Source organism: Macaca mulatta, chromosome 13 (genome assembly GCF_049350105.2).
Source record: "Macaca mulatta isolate MMU2019108-1 chromosome 13, T2T-MMU8v2.0, whole genome shotgun sequence".
Classification (NCBI taxonomy): domain Eukaryota; kingdom Metazoa; phylum Chordata; class Mammalia; order Primates; family Cercopithecidae; genus Macaca; species Macaca mulatta.
Genome location: NC_133418.1, coordinates 99,568,930 through 99,590,912, shown reverse-complemented (window position 1 = coordinate 99,590,912; position 21,983 = coordinate 99,568,930). Strand labels below are relative to the sequence as shown.

General features: G+C 42.1%; 1 protein-coding gene and 1 long non-coding RNA gene across 51 annotated transcripts in view; one reads left to right on the top strand and one right to left on the bottom strand.

Moving 5' to 3' along the window:
- The window catches only part of DTNB (dystrobrevin beta), a 302,368-nt gene that overhangs the window by 40,648 nt on the left and 239,737 nt on the right, over nucleotides 1–21,983 (bottom strand). For 47 of the 50 annotated variants that reach the window (XR_013402986.1, XR_013402987.1, XR_013402982.1 and 44 more), the window contains 3 exons: nucleotides 14,262–14,347; nucleotides 13,273–13,386; nucleotides 7,642–7,738 (listed from right to left, as the gene is read on the bottom strand). Coding sequence is in view for 39 of the 50 variants with exons in the window: in XM_077960044.1 (XP_077816170.1) it covers nucleotides 7,642–7,738; nucleotides 13,273–13,386; nucleotides 14,262–14,347 (297 nt within the window). In the remaining 11 variants the exon portion in view is untranslated. Of the gene's footprint in view, nucleotides 1–7,617; nucleotides 7,778–13,272; nucleotides 13,387–14,261; nucleotides 14,348–21,983 lie in introns of all 50 variants that reach the window. The other 3 variants (XM_077960033.1, XM_077960022.1, XM_077960020.1) reach the window with 2 other exon arrangements.
- LOC144333881 (uncharacterized) lies at nucleotides 3,719–21,848 on the top strand. The gene is made up of 2 exons (XR_013403013.1): nucleotides 3,719–4,960; nucleotides 19,908–21,848. It is a non-coding gene; the product is annotated as an uncharacterized LOC144333881 (long non-coding RNA).

The window sequence follows — 21,983 nt, the reverse complement described above, 5'->3', positions numbered from 1 at the left end:
CAGCATTGCATTCAACCTTGTCTGCTTCTGGTGCATACAAGTCTGAGACCCACTGCTCTCATCACTTCCCAACTAGCAGTCTGCCCACGACAGGTTCTTTTCTTATTTGGTCCCCTCTCCACACTAAACATGTTGGAACTGTAGCCCCATCTACCTGCTTTCAGCAACACTTTTTTTTTGTTTGTTTGTTTGTTTTTCCAGTGAGTCCCATACATACCCACTTCCCCCAATAAACCAGAAACTGTTTGGAGACCCTGAAAGGTCATTCAAAAAAGAATTCTTGATCTCAGTTTTTCGTTAATTCAGTACAGGTTTATTTAGTACTTCTTGTGCAGAAAGCACTGGAAACATAAAGAAATGGTCTCTGTCATCTAAATCAATCTCTCTCTCTCTCTCTCTCTCTCTCTCTGAGACAGAGTTTCACTCTTATTGCCCAGGATGGAGTGCAATGGTGAGATATGGGTTCACTGCAACCTCCACCTCTGGGTTCAAACAATTCTCCTGACTCAGCCTCCTGAGTAGCTGGGATTACAGGCATGTGCCACGAAGCCCAGCTAATTTATTTTTAGTAGAGATGGGGTTCACCAGGTTGGTCAGGCTGGTCTCGAACTCCTGACCTCAAGTGATCCCCCTACCTTGACCTCCCAAAGTGTTGGGATTACAGGCGTGAGCCGCCGCACCTGGCCGGTCTCTGTCTTTTAGAACCGTATAGTGATGGAACATAGAGCAGGCACTTGCTGGCTATCAGCTGACTGCCCAAATGAACGCACTATCAGACACTGTAGGAAAAAGGATAAAGAGAATACTTTCAAGTTTCTCTTTCTTCAGTTCTTTGCTGCTCATCTACTCTGTCTTTTAATGGGTCTCTTCCACCTCCTCTTTCTGTGCCTCACCATGGGTCACTGTGGTCAGGGAGCCTCAGCTCTTTGGCCTAGTAAATCTAAAAGCTGTGCAATGGCTCTATTTAAATTGGACCAATTCATGCAGCCAGTCTTTACTGAACATGTATGTGCCTAGGAAGTCTCAGGAATGGGTAAGTGCTCCTGCTCCCACACAGTCTACAGACCTGGGTGCAATGGTGAGAAAGACCTCAGTAAAGCAGAGGAATTACGAAAGGGAGAGGGTGAGTGAACACTTGGAGAACATAATTTTTATTACTGCAAAGGAGAGACAGGGACTAGAAATAAATGGGCACTGAGAAATCTCTCAAGGAGACTCCCACCTCAGCACAGGAAGGTGCTCTTCACAATCAAAGCCAGATGCTGGATGCCTGACCAAAGCCAAACTCACAGGAGCCCAGGCTCAGAGTGCTGAGCACCGGCTCTGGCAGTGTGAAGGAGGTAGAGCGCTTCTGTTTTTGCACCTGTTTCGCAGTTAGGAAGCAAGCTCTCTTCCTTGCCAGACTTCCCTTTCGGGCAGGACACTTTTCTTATATTCATGAGGCAAGGCAAACAGTCATAGGACAGTTATTAAACAATTATAAAATGTGTTTTCATTGCTGGCACTGTGTTGAAGTGGAAAGTGCGACGGTTGGGGAAGGATGGGGCAATCCTAACAGGCTGAAATTGTATCCGAGGTCAGAAGACTAGTATGTAATTTCTTAGAACTGTTTCTAAGACATCTCTCTACTTTCACAGTTTTCTCCAGGTTTGGTATTAAAGAGAACACTGCAGTGGCTAAACAGAATAGGGAAATTTCAGAAAGCAATGTTTCATACTTGGACATCTGGTGATTGCAATTTAAGTTTGTCAGAAGAGAAATCATAATTTGCAGTAGACATATATCAGGTTAGGCTGGGGACAGTGGGCAGGGCAGTGCTTCCAGGACTTATAGGCCTTCCATGTGGCCTGGTATTGGGGAGAGAGTGGACTTTGGCAAAGTGTTATTTAGGATAGTGTTGTATAATTTAAACTCACAAAATTTATTCAGATAAAGCCTTTAAGGCTCTGTCAACACAGTAAGCAGGTCAGATCCCAGGTCTGAGAACCTCTGTGTTATCAACCAGTCAGCTGGGATCACTAAATATTGACTGATGACAAGGGATAGAGCCAACGTTGATTTAAAAGGGGGTAATAATACCTTAATTATAAAGTGTAAACTTAGAACTGCTTATGTCACCTAATAACATGTGAGTCTCTTCCACATGAACGAGGTCTGGCAAGGTGGCCAAAGCAATGGCATAGCCACTATAGTCATTTATATAAAAACTTACACTCGGCCGGGCGCGGTGCCTCACACCTGTAATCCCAGCACTGTGGGAGGCCGAGGTGGGCAGATCATGAGGTCAGGAGATCGAGACCACCCTGGCTAACACGGTGAAACTCCATCTCTACTAAAAATACAAAAAAAATTAGCCGGGCATGGTGGCGGGTGCCTGTGGTACCAGCTACTCGGGAGGCCGAGGCAGGAGAATGGCGTGAACCCAGGAGGCGGAGCTTGCAGTGAGCCGAGATCATGCCACTGCACTCCAGCCTGGGTGACAGAGCGAGACTCTATCTCAAAAAAAAAAAAAAAATTTACACTCAAACTAGATAAACATTTGCAAATGAGGTTGAAATTCAAAACTGCAGAACTCATCTGATAAAGAGTTTCTTTTTTCTTCCTTTTTTTTTTTTTTTTTGAGATGGAGTCTCACTGTGTCACCCAGGTTGGAGTACAATGGTGTTATCTTGGTTCACCATGACCTCTGCCTCCTGGGTTCAAGTGATTCCCCTGCCTCAGCCTCCCGAGTACCTGGGATTATAGGCGTGCACCACCACATCTGGCTAATTTTTGTATTTTTAGTAGAGGTGGGGTTTCATCATGTTGGCCATGCTGGTCTTGACCTCAGGTGATCCACCTGCCTCAGCCTCCCAAAGTGTTGGGATTACAGGCATGAGCCACTGCACCTGGCCTTTTTTGAGGCTAGTAATTAATTAATACTCATTAATCAGGTAAAAAGGTATAAAGGAAAGATATGTACAGAAATATGAATGCCTAAGTGTCAGTCTACATCACGTCATTAAAAAGAATAAAGGGTGGCTCGTGCCTGTAATCCCAGCACTTTGGGAGGCCAAGCCTGTCTACTAAAAATGGAAAAATTAGCCAGTTGTGGTGGTGGGTGCCTGCAATCCCAACTACTCAGGAAGCTGAAGCAGGAGGCAGGAGACTCACTTGAGTCTGGGAGGCGGAGGTTGCTGTGAGCAAAGATTGTGCCACTGCACCCCAGCCTGGGCAACATAGTGAGACTCCACCTCAGACAAAAACCAAAAAACAAGAAGGAGGGACCTTGGTACTCCTTGGTGACAGGGATTGGGTCTAGTCACCACGATATGCCAAATACCTAATATGATACTTAGGAACTCAACAGATTTTTATTAAATAAACAAAAAAATTAATTTTAACCCTGCCTTATTCCAAAAAAGGATTAATATTTTTGTTGAATGAATTAACAATGATGTCACTTCTTATGTATGCTTCTTTAAATTATCATTTCAGACAGAAGATAAAGTACCTAATAGTTTCCTGAAGCAGTAGAATGAAAGAACTCCCTGTGGCATGAAAATTATTGTGTGATGTATTTTAATTTATGAGTATCCCAGACCATGTGGCTTGATTGTCCATTTGACTAACTGCTTACAGCTATTTTATGAGAGAATTAAATGCTAGCATACTGAACATCAATAAAAGCAGGCAACCCTTTTAAATTAAAATCAGGATTTTCTCTCTCTCTCTCTTCTTTTTTTTTTTTTTTTTTTGAGACAGGGTCTTGCTTTGTCACCCAGGCTGGGGTGTAGTGGTGCGATCTCGACTCACTGCAACCTCTACCTCCTGTGTTCCTCACATCCCACAGGTGTACTAACTCCATGGCAGCCAGGCTTTTAAAGCCCCATGAGGCTGCAGATGTCACACAGGCCATGTATGTTTAAGTACATCCCTGCTGTTTAGAGTGAGGGGCTAGGTTGCTTAGCTGGATATTTGACAACTATTATAGGGATTTGGGTCAAATTTTTACATAAGATTTTTTTTAAACAAAACCCATTTAGACACAAAGTATTTCTGAGGATAAATCCTGCTGGGATTATAGGCGCATGCCACCATGCTCGGGTAATTTTTGTATTTTTGGTAGAGATGGGGTTTCACCATGTTGGCCAGGCTGGTCTCAAACTCCTGACCTCAAGTGATCCACCCACCTCAGCCTTCCAAAGTGCTGGGATTGCAGGTGTGAGCCACTGCACCTGGCCTAAAATTAGGATTCTAAAGGGTACTTTTATGGGTTGATGAATATATATTTTTAATAGTAGGAGAACACTGAAATTTTAATAGAAGTCAGTAATTCCTGTGTGTGAACTTTTAGGTATGCATATAATACACAAATTAAGATTATGTGGTAATTCTTTTAGGAAGCTAGACACTAAAGGCATGAGATTTTCGACTGTGAATTCTAGCCAATGGATAGAAAGACAACATTCCCGGATTTGTGTTTGCAAATTCTTCCTCCCAGTCTGAATAGTCTTAGCCTGTCAGATGGGTAAGAACCTGGCAGGGGATCCTACAGGGGCAGCAGTGTCCTGCTTATTTTACTGATTACAGCTGCAAATATAAAGAAACTCGAGGTTTGGGAGTAGAGTTGCGGGCATTAGCTCATTCTGCTTAGCCCTTGAATACAAGCATCAGTGGTACACTAGAAGGCCACAGTGGCATGCATGGGGCTTGGAGTCAGTAGTTCTGGGGATCGCTAAGACAATCCAACTGAAAGGCGATGGTACAAGGTTACTTAGGGGAGATGCACTCTGGTTTCCCTTCAGTTTACATACGCCTTTTGCCTTTTACAAAAACCACATTGGGGCACTGGGACTTTCCCATCTATGCTTGGGTAATATTTGAGAACATCTTTCTAAAAAGGGAGATGTGACACACAGAAGAGGTGAGTGGATCCCCTAGTTTTTTTTTTTTTTTTTTTGAGACTGAGTCTCACTCTGTGACCCAGGCTTGAGTACAGTGGTGCAATCTCCGCTCACTGCAGCCTCCGCCTTCTGGGTTCAAGCGATTTTCCTGCCTCAGCCTCCTGAGTAGCTGGGATCACAGGCACGTGCCACCACACCCGGTTAATTTTTGTATTTTTAGTAGAGACAGGGTTTTGCCATGTCAGCCAGGCTGAACTCCTGGCCTCAAGTGATCCATCCGCCTTGGCCTCCCAAAGTGCTGGTATTACAGGCGTTAGCCACTGTACCCGACTGGATACTGACTAGATATCTCCCATCCCACAGGTGTACTAACTCCATGGCAGCCGGGCTTTTAAAGTCCCATGAGGCTTCAGATGTTACACAGGCCATGTATGTTTAAGTACATTCCTGCTGTTTAGAGTGAGGGGCTAGGTTGCTTAGCTGGATATCTGACAACTATTATAGGGATTTGGGCCAAATTTTTACATAAGATCTTTTTTAAACAAGACCCATTTAGACACAAAATATTTCTGAGGAAAAATCCTGCTAACAGGGTTAATGTAGAAACATATCTATGCAAAACAACCCAAATACGGCCAAAGCTAGGAGGAAAACAACAACAACCACCACCACCACCACCAACAACAACAACTCAACTCATGACAAAACAGTAACTGTCTTGCGCAAGTCAAAATTCAGTTTAAAACACAAATTCTACATTTATCCAAGTTGCTAATGCCCACTAGCTTCATTACTAAGAGACTGACTTAGGATGCACAAGTTGGAGAAAAGTCTCTAAACTGATATTCTCCTGGGCTACCACTCCTGGGGTTAAGAACCTTGTCACTTTGGGCCTGGAGGATGAACTAAGTCTCCTATTATCCTTTAGTTTCTCCCTGTTCTAACTTGTCCTGCCTATTTTCCTAAACTTATTTTTAAAACCTCCAATGACTCCCCTTTACCACAATATTAAATTCACTCCTGTCATCTGGCTTTGGGGGCACTCCACACTTTGTGATTTTCTCTGGCTGTTAACTCGGTATCATACTACTAAATGCAGCAGGTTCTCAGCGGAGGAAGTATCCTGGTATTGCTGCTAAGTAACCAGGTAGATATTTCTGTTCAATTCCAATAAAATTGTCCAGGGTAGGGCATTCAAATGCCAAGCATGCCTTTCTTTGCTCAGGGGTAAAGGGGTTGTAATACAGCTTTCAACAAGAATAGACAGACCTCGTGTGCCTGTAGTCTTAGCCACTCAGGAGGCTGAGGCAGGCAGATCCCTAGAACCCAGCTCAAGCAAGGTTACAGTGAGCTATGATCACACCACAAGATAGACCTGACTTATTACGCATGTATTCAGTTCCCCAGTATCCCAAACCTAGAGCTAATACGCTATCTTACTCCTAATATAGTAAAGTTACTGACTAGAATGGTTTAATTAGGTTGGTTTTTGTGATGGTTATTTTTATGTGTCAACTTTACCAGACTAAAGGATAGTTAGCTGGTAAAACATAATTTCTGGGTGTGTCTGTGAGGGTGTTTCCAAAAGAGATTGGCATTTGAATCACTAGACTGAATAAAGATCTGTCTTCACCAACATGGGCAGCATCATCCAATCCACTGAGGACTTGGATAGAAGAAAAAGGCAGAGGAAGGGCTATTGTGCTAGAACATCATCTTCTATGCCCTCAGACATGTGAGCTCCCCAAGTTCTTGGGCTTTTGGACTCTGGGACTTAAACCAGTAACACAACACCGCCCATCTCCCAAGCCACCTCCCAGATTGGGAGTCACACCATCAGTTCCCCTGGCTCTCAGCCCTTCAGAGACAGACTGAATTACACCACCAGCTTTCTCAGTCTCCAGGATGCAGATGGCATTAACATGAGACTTCTTTACCTCCATGACTGTAAGCCAATTCCCATAATAAATCCCCTCTTAGATATCTTTATATATATTCTACTGGTCCAATTTTTCTACAGAACCCTAATACAGGTTGTCTCTGTACTACTTATTGAAATAGGACACTTAATATTTGTTAAGTATTTAAGTGGAATATTTGAAAACTTGTCTTAACAGAAACTTTAAGGCCAGGAGCAATGGCTCACGCCTGCAATTCCAACACTTTGGGAGGCTGAAGTGGGTGGATCACCTGAGGTCAGGAGTTTGAGACCAGCCTGGCCAACATGGCGAAACTCCATCTCTACCAAAAATACAAAAAAAATTAGCCAGGCGTGGTGGTGGGCATCTGTAATCCCAGCTACTCGGGAGGCTGAGGCAGGAGAATCACTTGAACCTGGGAGGCGGAGGTTCCAGTGAGCCAAGATGGCACCACTGAACTCCAGCCTGGGCGACAGAGTAAGACTCCATCTCAAAACAAACAAACAAACAAACAAACACCACTTTAAGTAGTTGAGAAACATTATTCATTGGTACATAGCTAATATCCTATTTATAAACATTCTTATGTATTCATAAAAGCAACTGTTCAACACGTTATCCTACTTCCAGTTACAAGTTTTTTAATAATCTGGCTTTGCACTAATTTACATGACTTTTATACCCAATTAGGCTAAATTTATGGAAATTTATCTGAAAACTGATTCTAGGCTAAAGTCAAGCCTTTAGCCTCATCCTATTCTGACATCACAGGGAGGTAGCAGCTGAGGCTGTGGTGGGAGAATGACAAGAACTGAGCGTGGGCCGCAGGCTCTTACCTTCAGCAACTTCATCAACTCTTCTAGCTGGACCATCAGTTCCCGCCTGCTCTCTTGCAGGGCCGACATCCTCTGCTCCAGTTCATCCTTCCTTTGCCTGTCCAAGAGTTCGAGAAGCCCATCAGATAAAGGGACCCTCAAAGATGGATCTAAGGCCAGGTGAAACGGATTTCAGACCTGATCCTGCTACTTACCAGTTATGAGACGCTGAGCAAGTCATTTAGCTTCCAATACCTCATAAAATGGTGATAATGTCTGTTTTGCCTGCTTTCCTGGACTGTTCTGAGAATCATAGGTAAAAGTGCTTTGGAAAGTTTACATGACCATATAAAGATATTATTCATATTACCAGAGTGAATTAATGATCAAAAAACTCTTTAGAAAGTCAATGCTTTTCGAAAAATATATAAAATCAGCCCAAATTTAGATTAATAGTAGATAAACCATATTAAACTGCTCAGAGAAAACAGGGTTCAGTAGCAAGTACTTCTGACACTAGACAGATTCAAGAAGGGTGACAGATCAAGATGGCTCCCTGTGTCCAAGAACAGTCACTTTTCCTTGAGGATACATTTTACACCATCTACTCTAGCTCAGTATGTCCAAAACCAGACTTAAGATTTTTCTCCCTAAATGGTTTTCTTGTCTCTGTCTCTTTTTTTTCTTGTCTCTGTCTCTTTTCTGTCTCTGCTATTTTTCCTTCCAGGTGTCATGGCTGAAAAACTCAGTCCTCTTTGTTACTTTCTTCTTTATATCCCATAATCAATCAATAACTCAATTCAGATCATTCTTTCTTGGAAAATTTATGTGCCTATCTTTCTATTCCCATTTCGCTTGCTTTATCTAAGCACTCCTTTCCTCAAACATCAAACAGTCTCCTTGTGTGATTAATCCTGCTTTTTTTTTTTTTTTGTGATGGAGTCTCACTCTGTCGCCCAGGCTGGAGTGCAATGGTGCGATCTTGGCTCACTGTAACCTTCGCCTCCCCGGTTCAAGCGATTTTCCTGCCTCAGGCCTCCTAAATAGCTGGGATTACAGGCATCACCACCATGCCCATCTAATTTTGTATTTTTAGTAGAGATGGAGTTTCACCATGTTGGCAAGGCTGGTCTCGAACTCGTGACCTCAAGTGATTCACCCGCCTCAGCCTCCCAAAGTGCTGGGATTACAGGTGTGAGCCACCGCAACTGGCTCTTTCATCTTTTATGGTGAGGAAAAAGCAGTGGAATAGAAGTCAACAGCCTCAAAGTTGAGTATCAGTCCCAGTATTTCGCAAATATGCAACCGTAGACAAGTCACTTAGCCTCAGTTTTCTCTCCTCTAAAAGGGGACTAGTAACAGCAACAATATTCTGAGGATCATATAAGGTAATAAACATGAGGGTGTTCTATGAACTTTAAACTGCTGCTCAAAGCAAAGCTATGTTCATCGTCCCATAATGATCGCAACAGAATTTCTAGCATCACTGACCCTTGCCTGCACAATCTAGACCTATGCTGTCTATCACAGTAGCCACTAGCCATGCCTGACTACTGAGCCCCTGAAACACAGCTAGTCTGAATTGAGATGCTCAGCAATTGTAAAGACTTAGTGCAGAAAAAAGCAAACTATCTTGATCATGTTTTAATACTCATTACACGTTGAAAGGATAATATTTTGAAAATATCAGGTTAAGTAAAATATAGTATTAAAATTAATGCCACCTATTACTTTTTGGTTTTTCAATGAGACTGTTAGAAAATTTTTAATTACATATGTGGCCTGCATTTCTATTGGAGAGTGCGGCTCTAGATCCCATCTACATTCCTATCCTTAGCACCTCACCTCCTATTTTATGCCCTTTTTGTCTGGACCTCCAGCTTATGGTTCACTTTTCCTAAGTGGGCTCCATAATTACATAACTCACCTTCCAAATCTTATTCATTCCTTAATGTCTGACCCAACATCACTGTCAGGAAGCTGCTCCTGATCACTGCAGCAGGGACTGCTTGATTAAGCACTACAGTAATTAGTGCTCCTCGGTGGTACTTAATTTACTTTACTCAGTGCCATTCCTACCATGATGCAAAATCCTTGAGGTCAGGGATGGGCCTTACTCATCTCTGCATGTATTGAAGGATGAAGAAAATATCAGGCATCCAGTATCGCCTAATTAACATCTACCGAACTTACCAAAATCATGATTTGGAACTCTCCAAGGGTTTCCAATGACCTAACAATTAAGACTTTCTAGAATCTGATCTCAATTGCCTGGCAAATTGTATCTCCTATCACTGGCACTCTAAAGATTGATGTAATGGCCGGGCGCGGTGGCTCACGCCTGTAATCCCAGCACTTTGGGAGGCCGAGGCGGGCGGATCACAAGGTCAGGAGATCGAGACCACGGTGAAACCCTGTCTCTACTAAAAATACAAAAAATTAGCCGGGCGCGGTTGTGGGCGCCTGTAGTCCCAGCTACTCGGGAGGCTGAGGCAGGAGAATGGCGTGAACCCGGGAGGCGGAGCTTGCAGTGAGCCGAGATCGCGCCACTGCACTCCAGCCTGGGCGACAGAGCGAGACTCCGTCTCAAAAAAAAAAAAAAAAGATTGATGTAATGCATGATTGAAAAGAAATTTTTAGTTCCAAGACTCTTTCCCTTTTCTGAAATGTGCCATAATTATTTGGGGGAATCATACTGAACCCCAAGCACACTTCCAATCTGAAATGTTTTGTCCTACACTCCATCCAAATCATTATCTACTTTTCATGGTCTAGCTCAACTTCTACCACCTCCATGGGTCCGAATGCTTCCAGAGGAAAATTAGACACACAAAGGTGGTAGAGAATGAATATAGATATAATACCTATATTATATAGGTATTATATATGTAAAATATCTCGTGTATATATACTTTATATTATATATATATATTTCTCTGCACAGATTTCTTATCCATACTGTTTATTGACATTGCACAATACTATTTAACTGACTACCAAATTATTTTCTGTTTTGTTCCCAAATCAGATTATAAGTTTTTAGGAAGGACTCATTGTCTTCTAGTCTTCATACTCCCTAAACTTCCAGTACAGTAGACTCTCCAGAAGAAGGACCTACTCATTCAATGTTCTAGGAAGATTTCCTTCCCTGAACTCCTGAGCCTGGATGTTATATTCTTTATCTGTACTGTGTGTGACCAAACAATTATGGTATAGGGTGAAAATGAATGAGCTACAGCTACATCCAACCACATGGAATGATCCTAAAGGCTAATATGGTAGGGGTAGGGGGTATACAGGGAAGTCCTCTGGGACTATCCCCACCATATTAGTACAATATTTCTATTAAGATCAGAAAACAAAAGGCAAAACTAAACAGTTTATTACATAGGATAGTGATAATGCGATAATACTGTTTTAAACACAAGGTAATGATAAACCAAATTCTGGATAGGGGTTCACCCAGTGGGGAAGGTGAAGGCAAGGAAATGGGGTAAGGGAGAGGTACTTCTATGGATGACATTGTTTTAGTCATATAGGAGTTCTCAAATAGGATGTGGGTTCATAAGTATTCATTTGACTATTATGCTTCATAAACGTTTGTCACACGCACATTTGTCATACATTTTATTGTAAGCAACATACCATTAAAAATAATAATAAAGGAAGAAAAGGCAACCCTGGTGCAAGGCTCATAGCCACTCACCCTATGGGTGAAGTTGTCCACCTTGTTTTATTATACTAACTGGGTACTGGCAGTCCCAGGCCTCATACACACTGATCAAAAGCAGACGGATGTCAGATACCTACAAGCGAATCCAGCCCTTTATGTGTCTTTTGATAAGCAAAAGTTCTTAATATTAATATAAGTGGATTTACCAACTTCTTCTTTCATGGTAATTCTAAGATATTACTTTCTATTCCAAAATCCTGAAGACATTCTCCTACTTTTCTTCTAGAAAGTTTTTTTTTTTTTTTTGAGACAGAGTTTCGCTCTTGTTGCCCAGGCTGGAGTGCAATGGCGCAATCTCAGCTCACCACAACCTCAGCCTCCCAGGTTCAAGCAATTCTCCTGCCTCAGCCTCCCGAGTCTTTTAGAAGTTTTAAAGTTCTGTATTCATGTCGAATCCATCTGGTGTCGGTTTTTGTAATTAGTGTGGGGTAGAAGACCAACATGTTTTGTACATAGGCATAAACAACTGTCCCAGCACACTTTAAAATAGTCCCTCCTTTCTTCAGTGATATAGGAACTCCTTTTGAGGTTAAAAACTTTCTGATTTCTCCACCTTCAGATGCTCGTTGGTCTCAGATTACATTCCTGCTTCTTGCTATCCTATGTGACATTCCTGGACTTAGCCCTGCTACGACATCTAAGATAATTTTTAGATCCTTCCAGCTTAACTGAGCATTTTCAGCAATCCCAGTTTCAGCAACAGTTAGACTCAGGATGACAGGCCTTTTTGCTTTTCTAGATATAAAATCAGGCACTAGACAACAGGTGCATCTTATGCCAACAGCCTAGACTTACAGTCTGCCCAAGTCAGCAACATTTGTGCTCCCATCCTCCCTAGTACGACACCAGCTGTACTAACACCCCAGACGTGCAGCAGTGAACCACAGAGCCACCCAAATCTCAGCCTAACTACATGAAGAAACTAAAATAAATTTTTAGGAGAATGAAAATCTCTATACATCTAATGATTTTTTTCACCTGCACCAGTTTAAATTCTTTATGACTCTACTATGACAACTTTTATTGATGATCTAAATCTAAACTATCTACAGAAAACAATAATCTCCATTCTCTGGGAAAAGAAACAAGAGGCTACACAGAATCCCAGATAATAGCAAATTAAAAATCAACCTAAACAGAAAGAACCCACTATTTGAAAATCTAGAGATCTGGTGAGAATCAAGTCACTAAATGTAGTTTCCATAATATCTTAACTTACAGAAGAGTGTGTACGCATGTGCGTGCACACACACACACACACACACACACACACACACACCCCTTCCCCTAAGGCTCATAGGCAATAAGACCCTAATAATCAGATCATTTCTGTGAAGACTTCCCCATTCCCTCCAAAACAGCGTCACACATGGTGGTAACACTGCTCTCTAATCCCATTCTCATTCTATGTCCTTAGTTTCCTGATTCTTGAGACACTTCATTTAGAAGCCATGGTGCAAGGGTTTCATGTCTCAGAGACGTGCACAGGAAGCATCCTTCTCCTTTGGCAGAGCCCTGCACTGACTGTAAAGAGCCAGGAAAATATACTCACAGGAAAAGCAAAGCATTCTTCCCGCCAACTGTCTCCAAAGTCAGACAAATTAGCAAGATAAGAAGAGGGACTGCAGCACAGTGGTCTTCTTAAAGCAATCACAGAAGTATAAACAGTGCCCCGCTGGTTCCGGAGCTGGGAGACTGGTATTTACTAAGTTCTGTGATAATGGCTGACATTCGTAGAGTGATTTCTAATGGAACCCAGACATCTGAAGCAGTAACAGAATGGGTGAACTCTGCAGTGGTTTGCTCTCACAGGATTGTTTATACTGAACAACAGATTCTTCCCCACTCCTTTGGTTTCCTCAGACAAGTTCCATCCATAGCAGATTACATGTGGGAAGTGGTAGAGTGTCCCTACTCACCTCAGCAGCCGCAGCTCTGCCAGCAGCGTGGGGTTCTGCTGTGCCTTCTCAGGGGTGGGCTGGGAGGCCTGCTCGTGTTCCAGGCGGAGACGCTGAATCTCCTGCAGGATCTCTCTGGAGAGGACGTGTGAATGGAAAGGGGCTGCACAGTGCTTCTCACTCACGCTCCCTCTTTCCCTATTACAAGTGTTCAACTCTAGCAGCGCCTCCTCTACCAATCTTGTTCTGATTGCTTCCAAATGGCCAAGAGGTGAAATGGACACCTTCTCAATACTGCTTCACCTGACATTTCCTCAACAAAGCAATCCTTTGTGGTGGAAAAAGTCATAAAAATACTCTTCTCAAGGACCTGAAAAATCTCCATGAAAGGAAAATTACAGCCAGAATACTTTATTTACTCTGTTCCACTCAGGGAGGAGGAAAAGGGAACTCCTTGCAATCTCCTAATGCAGGTCCTGTGCTGACTTCCCTTAATCCTTACCTGCCCCTTCCTTCCCCCTGTCCCCGATGCCCCAGTGGACAGCTGTGTTGCCTCTACCTACGCCTGTTACCTTAGGTCAGGTCTCCTCGACCTGGCTTCTACCTTTCAGTACATAATGGTGTGCTGTCTGCTCTCTGTGCCTTTAAATGGTTTTTCTTTTTTTTTAAGGAGAGACCAGACAGTCCTACATAGCATAATGGGTCAGGACAAGATGACTAGATACAGCAAAATGCTGCTGGGAAGCAGAGTGAAAAATGCAATTGTGAGAGGGGGTCACACGGATGGGTGGGAGAAGGCCCTGCTAAAAGGAATCCCCCGAGGGCAGGTGAGCAGAGCTGTGGACTACCAGAGTAGACAGACACAAATCAGTGCCCAGGGCATTCCCTGGACTTCGGTTAGCCTAGGTTCACCATGGCAAGGTCTTCCTGGGCGGTCAAAAGCCATCCAAGGAAAATGATAATCAGATAATCCTGGACTTTGGAAGTGGGCTCAGCCTCTGCGCTCTTACCTGTTTTTGTTTTCCAGTTCTGCAATAAGCTGTCTTTGTTGTTTGTTGGCATCAAAGTTAAAGCTCAAGTCAGTGGGAGGACGAGTCTAAAGTGGGGAAGTGGGGAGAAAGTTTTTTTTTCTGATCCAAATATACCCAGAGTTCTAGACTGACTGATTTTTAAAAAACAGATTTTTGACATATAATTTACATATCATAAATCCACCCGTTTTAAGTGCACAATTCAATGAGTCTTAGTAAATGTAAACAGTTGTGCAACCAATCATCACAGTCCAGTTTTAGAATATTTTCCATCACCGCAAAAAATTTCCTCATGCAAGTTTGTCACCAGTTGCCACTCCCACCCCCAACCTCAGGCAGCCATGCATCTGCTTTCTGTCTATAGTTCTGCCTTTTCTAGAAACTTCATATAAACACAAAGTCTTTGGTTTCTGGCTTCCACTTAGCATAATGTTTTTGGGGTTAATTCATGTTTTTCCATGAACTAGTAGTTCCTTTTTTTTTTTTTTTTTGAGATAAGATCTTGCTCTGTCACCCAGGCTGGTATACAGGATGTAGTGGCATGATCACAGCTCACTGCAGTCAAGAACTCCTGGGCTCTCACCTTGGCCTCTGAGTAGTTGGGACTAAAGGCACACGCCACCGTGCCTGGCCTAGCAGTTCCTTCTTTTTTATTGCTGTGTAGTATTCTATTGTTTCCAGCTTTTGGTTATTACAAATGAAGCTGCTATGAACTTTCATTCACAAGTATTTGTCTACTTTCATTTATCTTGGGTAAACATCTAGGAGTAAAATTGCTGAAATATATGATAATCGTAATTAACATCTGAGGAACTCCCAAACTGCTTTCCAAAGTGGCTGTACCATTTTACAATTGCATTAATAATAAATGAGATTTCCAATTTCTCTACATCCTCACCAACACCTGTTGTTTTATTTACTTATTTTTATTTTATTTTTCTTACTACTTTTTTCTTTTAACCATCCTAGTGGGTTTCAAGTTCCAAATAGTGAGTTTTTAAAAAATTAATATATAATTTTCCTACCATAAAATCCACTTTTTAAAGGCATATAATTCAGTAACTTTTTTCTTTGAGGCAGTTTCACTCTGTCACCAGGCTGGAGTGAAATGGTGTGATCTTAGTTCACTGCAACCTCTGCCTCCCAAGTTCAAGCAATTCTCCTGCCTCAGCCTCCTGAGTAGCTGGGACTACACGTGTGCACCACCATGCTCAGCTGATTTTTTTGGATTTTTAGTAGAGACAGCGTTTCACCACATTGGCCAGGCTGGTCTCAAACTCCTGACCTCAAATAATCCACCCACCTCGGCCTCCCAAAGCCCTGGGATTACAGGTGTGAGCCACCACGCTTGGCCCAATTCGGTAGTTTTTAATGCATTTATGAGGTTGTGAAGCCATCTCCACTATCTAATTCCAGAATATTTTCACCACCCCAAAAAGAAACAGCATACCCACAAGTAGTCACTCCTCATCCCTCTTCCCTCGCCCTGACCTCCATTATCCGTCTCTATGGATTTGCCTATCCTGGATATTTCATATAAATGGAGTCATACAATATTGACATTTTACGTCTATCTTCCTTCACTTAGCAAAATGTTTTTAAGGTTCACCCATGTTGTAGCACATTATCAGTACTTCATTCCCTTTTATAGCTGAATAATATTCCATTATATGGATATACCACATTTTGTTTACCCATCCATCAGCTGATGAACGTTTGGGTTGTTAGCACCTTTCAGCTGTTTTGAATAGTGCTGCTTTGAGCATGTATGTTGAGATATGTTATTATTTCTCTTGGGTATGTACCTAGGAATGGAATTACTGGGTCATATGGTAACTGCCTTTTGAGAAACTGCCCAACTGTTTTCCAAAGTGGCTGCATTATTTTACATTCCTTCCAGCAATGTATCAAGGTTCTATTTTTTCCACATCATCCTAATGGGTGTGAAGTGGTATCTCATTGTAAGGCAATTTGTATTTCCCCAATGACTAGTATGTTGAGCATACTTTCATGTGCTTACTGGCCATCTGTATATCTTTTGTGGAGAAATTATGTGGTTGTGATGTGCATATCCATTGATATTTCGGACCCTCGTTAACTCCTTTAATAATATGGTAGCCAGGCCGGGCGCAGTGGCTCATGCTTGTAATCCAGCACTTTGGGAAGCTGAGGCAGGAGGATCACGAGGTCAGGAGTTCAAGATTGGCCTGGCCAACATGGCGAAACCTCATCTCTACTAAAAATACAAAAATTAGCCGGGTGTGGTGGCGGGCACCTGTAATCTCAGCTACTTGGGAGGCTGAGGCAGGAGAATTACCTGAACCCGGGAGGTGGTGGTTGCAGTGAGCTGAGATTGTGCCACCGCACTCCAGCCTGAGTGACAGAGCAAGACTCCATCTGGGGGAGCGGGGGAAATAATATGGTAGCCAATGAACATGAACAGGGAAAAGGGATGACTAGGTGGTGGCTCCCTTTTGTTGATTAACCAGAAATGCAGCTCTCACCGAGGGCTCCATGATGACCCTGCTTCACTTTGTATACTCTTGGCTCTGCCTGAAACATGTTCTACCATGAAGACCTTGTCTCCTGTCTAGAGCTTGAAGATTCAGTAAATCTTTCCAAGTGGCATCTTCTAAATAAACAAGGGCAAAACAGCATAGCAAATCTGGGTAGGAGGCTTTTTACCAAATTACCAAGTATTTTTCTTTTTAAAAGAAAAAAAAAACCCCAAAAAAACCAAGATGAGTTTTCTTCCTCCAGAGAAGCATGGACTGGCAGCCTACTGAGTAAATTTTCTATATTGTAGTCAGTCTTGTGAAAGCCTGAGTTGAGTTTCAGAAAAATAGCTTGCTTGAGACTGAGGCTGGCTGTGAAGAACAGGTTTGCAATTCCTGAAAACTGGAGCTAAAAGTAACAGTTCTTAATAGAGTGAGACTAGGGAAAATGATGGAGGTAAGTTCCGAAAGAAATTTGCTTCATATGACGACGAAAAGAAGCCCTGTGGCATTTCTCTGGAAGTATCTAGAGAACCTTTCTGGTTTTGAGTGACTGCAAAGCCAAGGGATCTTCCACAGAGTAGGTTAATACAGGAATCAGGTCATTATCAATAGAGATACCTAATCAGGTAAGACTGGTTGGCTCCCAGAAGCATTGTAATGCAAATATAAGGAAGTAGGGGTGGAGGAAGGTTCCAATCCTGAGGCAGCAGTTCCCCCAGGGGCAGCTGGTGTCCCGGCATTGTTGTGCACCTCCACCTGCACATAGCAGGTTGGACTCCTCAGTGGTGAGTGTCCAGTGATGGCATATCTCACTCAATCAAACTTTAAATACAGTCAAGTATACATCAAATAACAGAAACTTAGCACTTTTATCTATATACAATTTTTTTTTTTTTTTTTTTTTTGAGACAGAATCTCACTGTGTCGCCCAAGCTGGAGTGCGGTGGCATGATCTCGGTTCACTGCAGCCTCTGCCTCCTGGGTTCAAGTGTTTTTCCCGCCTCAGCCTCCCGAGTAGCTGGGATTACTGGCACGTGCCACCATGCCTGGCTAATTTTTGTATTTTAAGTAGGGACAGGGTTTCACCATGTTGGCCAGGTTGGTCCCGAACTTCTGACCTCAAGTGATCTGCTCACCTCAGCCTTCCCGAGTGCTGGGGTTACAGGTGTGAGTTACTGCACTCAGACTTTATTTACAATCTTAAACACCATAGTTCTCATGAAGAAGAAGAAGAAAAAAAAAAAAAGCCAAGCCTCTCTTTCTAAAATGCCTTCAGGACACTGAAGGGAAAAAGACGGGAATTATTTCATAACAACATAGGACACTTTGTTCATCCAGTTCATAAAGACATAGGACACTTTGGCCAGAGAGACATGAAGATGATTTCTTCAAAAAAATAAGTAGTTCATACATTTATTCAACAGATACTTCCTGAGCTCCTACTATGTGCCAGGCACTGCTCTACCAGTTAGGGATGTTCTGGTGAATAGCCCCACCCCCATGGAGCTCGGATTACACTGGCAGAAAAATAAGAAACCCAAAAAATAAATATAAACATCAGTAGGGATAATGCAATAAAGAAATGCAGGGTAAGGAAACAGTGAACCGGGACAGAAAATTCTTTTTAAATGAGGTGGTGATGAAAGGGCTCTCAGAAACTCAATGAAATGAGGAAACCAACCAGGTGAAGGTCTGAAGGAAGGGCCTGCTGGGCAGAAAGAAGGGCAAACGCAAGGCCCTACAGCTGCTCGGGCTTGGGGTGTTCAGGTCAGTGCTGACGGAGTGGGGAAGCTCTGGTGAGAGTGAGGCACTATGAGATGAAGGGTCTAGACCAGGGATATCCCATCTTTTGGCTTCCCTGGGTCACACTGGAAGAAGAACTGTGTCTTGGGTCACACACACAAAAACTAATGATAGCTGATGAGCTAAAAAAAAAAAAAAAAGAAAAAAAAAATCACAAAAAATTCCCATAATGTTTTAAGAAAATGTACGGATTTTTGTTGGGCCACATTCAAAGCCATCCTGGGCTGCACGCAGCCCACAGGCCATGGGTTGGACAAGCTTGGTCTAGACCATACAGGGCCTCTAAGCCATGGAGAGGAGTTTCCATTTCATTCTGAATGTGGTGTGAAGCCACTGTGGGATTCTGGGCAGGGGAATATGAAATTTGACTATATGTGTTAAAAACACTGTTCTACATTTATATAAATAAGTGGCTGAGTAATTTAATACATAGGGAAGAACAGACAAATTTCCCATACGGAAGAATTCCAAATAAGGTATGGACATACTCTGCCCTCAAGGAGGTGAAGCCTAACTCCCCATTCCTTAAGTGAAGCCTGTGCATAGTGACTTCCTTCCAAAGAGTCTGTGTGGAAAGGAAAAGGAATAACTTTATGTTGAAGAAACGTGACGAACACTGCCATGGCCAGGTGATCAAGTTCAACATTGACAGTGACAACTCATGTTGATAGCAGGTACCTCTTGATATGCCATGATGAAAATGTCACTTTACCTTTTCCTTCTCCAAACCCATAACCCCAGTTCTAATCAAGAGATAAACATCAGACAAATTACAATTATTAGACAGTCTATATCTGACTAGTCTCCTAAAAATTGTCATCAAAAACAAGGAAAGTCAGAGAAACTGTCCCAGCTAAGAGGAGCCTAAGATGACATGACAACTAAATGTAATGTAGCCTGGATGGAACAGAAGAAGGACATTAGGTAAAAACTAAGAAAATATGAATAAAGTATGGATTTTAGTTAATAATAATGTATCAATATTGCTTCATTAATTGCAATGAATGTACTATACTAATTTAAGATGTTAATAACAGGGGAAACTTGGCTGGGTCACTCACTCCTGTAATCCCAGCACTCTGGGAGACAGAGGTGGGAGGTCATTTGAGGCCAGGAGTTCAAGACCAGCCTGGGCAACACGGCAAAATCCCTACTCAACAACAAATACAAAAAAACTAATCAGGCTTGGTAGTGTGTGCCTGTAGTCCCAGCTCCTAGGGGGCTGAGGTGGGAGGATTGCTTAAGCCTGGGAGGTCGAGGCTGCAGTGAGCTGAGATACACCACTGCACTCCAGCCTGGGTGACAGAGCGAGACCCTGTCTCAGAATAATAATAATATGGGAAACTGGGTATAGATTATAGGGAACTCTCTGTACTATCTTCAAAATTTTTCTGTAAATCTAACACTTTTAAAATAAAGTTTAAAAAATAAACATTGCTTTCTACTTGGTGGAGAATTTAGTGTAGTAGGAGAGGAATGAAAGTAGGGAGATGAATTAGTAATCCTAGTTTTGCCACTTTCTGGCTGTGCAACATTGAGTTATTTTACTATACCTTTATTTTCTTGTCTGTAAAATAGGAATATTTAGTGAAAGTGATGTGGACAGGATTTAATGATATAATGTAGGAGGCAGCACAATGCTCTACAAATGCTGATAATCATAACGCAAAATAAAATTGTATCTAATAAACTTACTATACACCTCTTATGTGTAAATCTAGCAAGTAGCAAAGGCAGAACTCTAAGTAACTGAAGATAAACACTGCAAAGCTTACTCATAAGGAGGACATATGGTTCTGGGGTTTAATAAAATTCTAGAATCTTGGTAGTTAAAGCATTATGTTCACACCACTAAAACTCAAGGAAGTACCCAGTCCAGTGAGCAACTCGGGGGTTGTACTACCTAGAGCAAAAGATGCCCAGAAAAAAAACTAAAGCTGAAGGCCTCTTAACTGATCTCTACTTAGTGAGCATAGCAGGTATACTGGAAGGGACTCGACTTCCTGTGGAAAACACAGTTTGCATGCTTAACAAAACTCGTCTGTTCCTCACTGGAACAAATGCACTTGCAATTACGTCATCTAATTAAATAACAAATAAACCAATGAGATATAAGGATGAAAAGAGGGTTTCTATTTCTAGGAAAACCAAGTTGAATGAGTTGGAGACTCCATAGAGATAAGCTTCTAGAATAAAATGGCACTGACTTAGCTGAAGGTAAGACAGCTGTAAAGATTTGGAAAAATTATAAAGAGAAATTTCGTACTCTTGCATCATAAGAGTTATTAAGTTCTCATTTCATTGTAAAGGACTGAAAAAGGAAGCTGAACTTGCAACATGTGAGAACATTTTATGCAAAGGAGACAACCTGGAGCTTCAGAGGATCTACACTCAATGAATGGGCTTGGTCCTACATCGAAATATACATGAGGACACACAGAGAAATGTTAAAATATATAGTTATCATTTTTATGGTTCCCTATTTTAACTTACGTAAAAATGTAGTAAGAGTATTTTTAACATACGCAAAAGGAGATAAAACAATGTATTTCCATATACTCAAACTAGGTTAAACAGTTATAAAAATTTTTGACACATTTGCTTTATCTATCCCATATTTTATTTCTCTCTGAAGTATTTTAATGCAAATTCTTGAAAACAATTCACCCCTACAGACGTCAGCAGACATCTCCAGAAATATTTTAAGCCAGCTTTTGATTGCTGACCAACCTCTGGTACAGGTAACAGGACTTCTACTGGCCACCAAGTCATTCACCTACAGGCCTACCTTTCCCCTCTCTTTGCTTCAATCCAGAAGACCTCAAGGCAAATAAACTGATTCCTGGATCCTGAAGAGTTCCTGGTTCACGTGGAAGGACATCTCTGAAGCTTCAACTCAGTGATTTACTTCCCCAAACCTATTCCTTTCATCCTTAAAATGAAACCACCTGTGTAACAACCCGATTCTTCCAATGTTTTCTGGGAGTCCAGAGCAAGCCTAAACTTTTAGTGAACATCCTGAGGCAATCTGTATTGAACCAGGTTCACTCCAAAAACCCAGTTGGGGCCATTTCCCAAGAAGCTCAGAACAACCCTAGGAATGGATTCAAGGGCTGTCCTACAATCTGCCAGTGGCAGCTAACATAGCCTTACTCACAGGTATTGGAGATAATCACTTGCTTCTAGGCCCTTGGACTGCTTTCTTTCAATTTTCTTTTGTTCAACAACACACAAAATATATTTTACTCATTGCAATTTTTACATGTCACATTCTGAATATTATCCTGTACCAATGGCTTCATGGTTGTTATATAACTTGTTTGGTAAAGTTATGCTGACAGCTTTAATGAGGCGATGTCATGTGATGCATGCATTTCCTCTGGTGCTGAATGTGGGCATT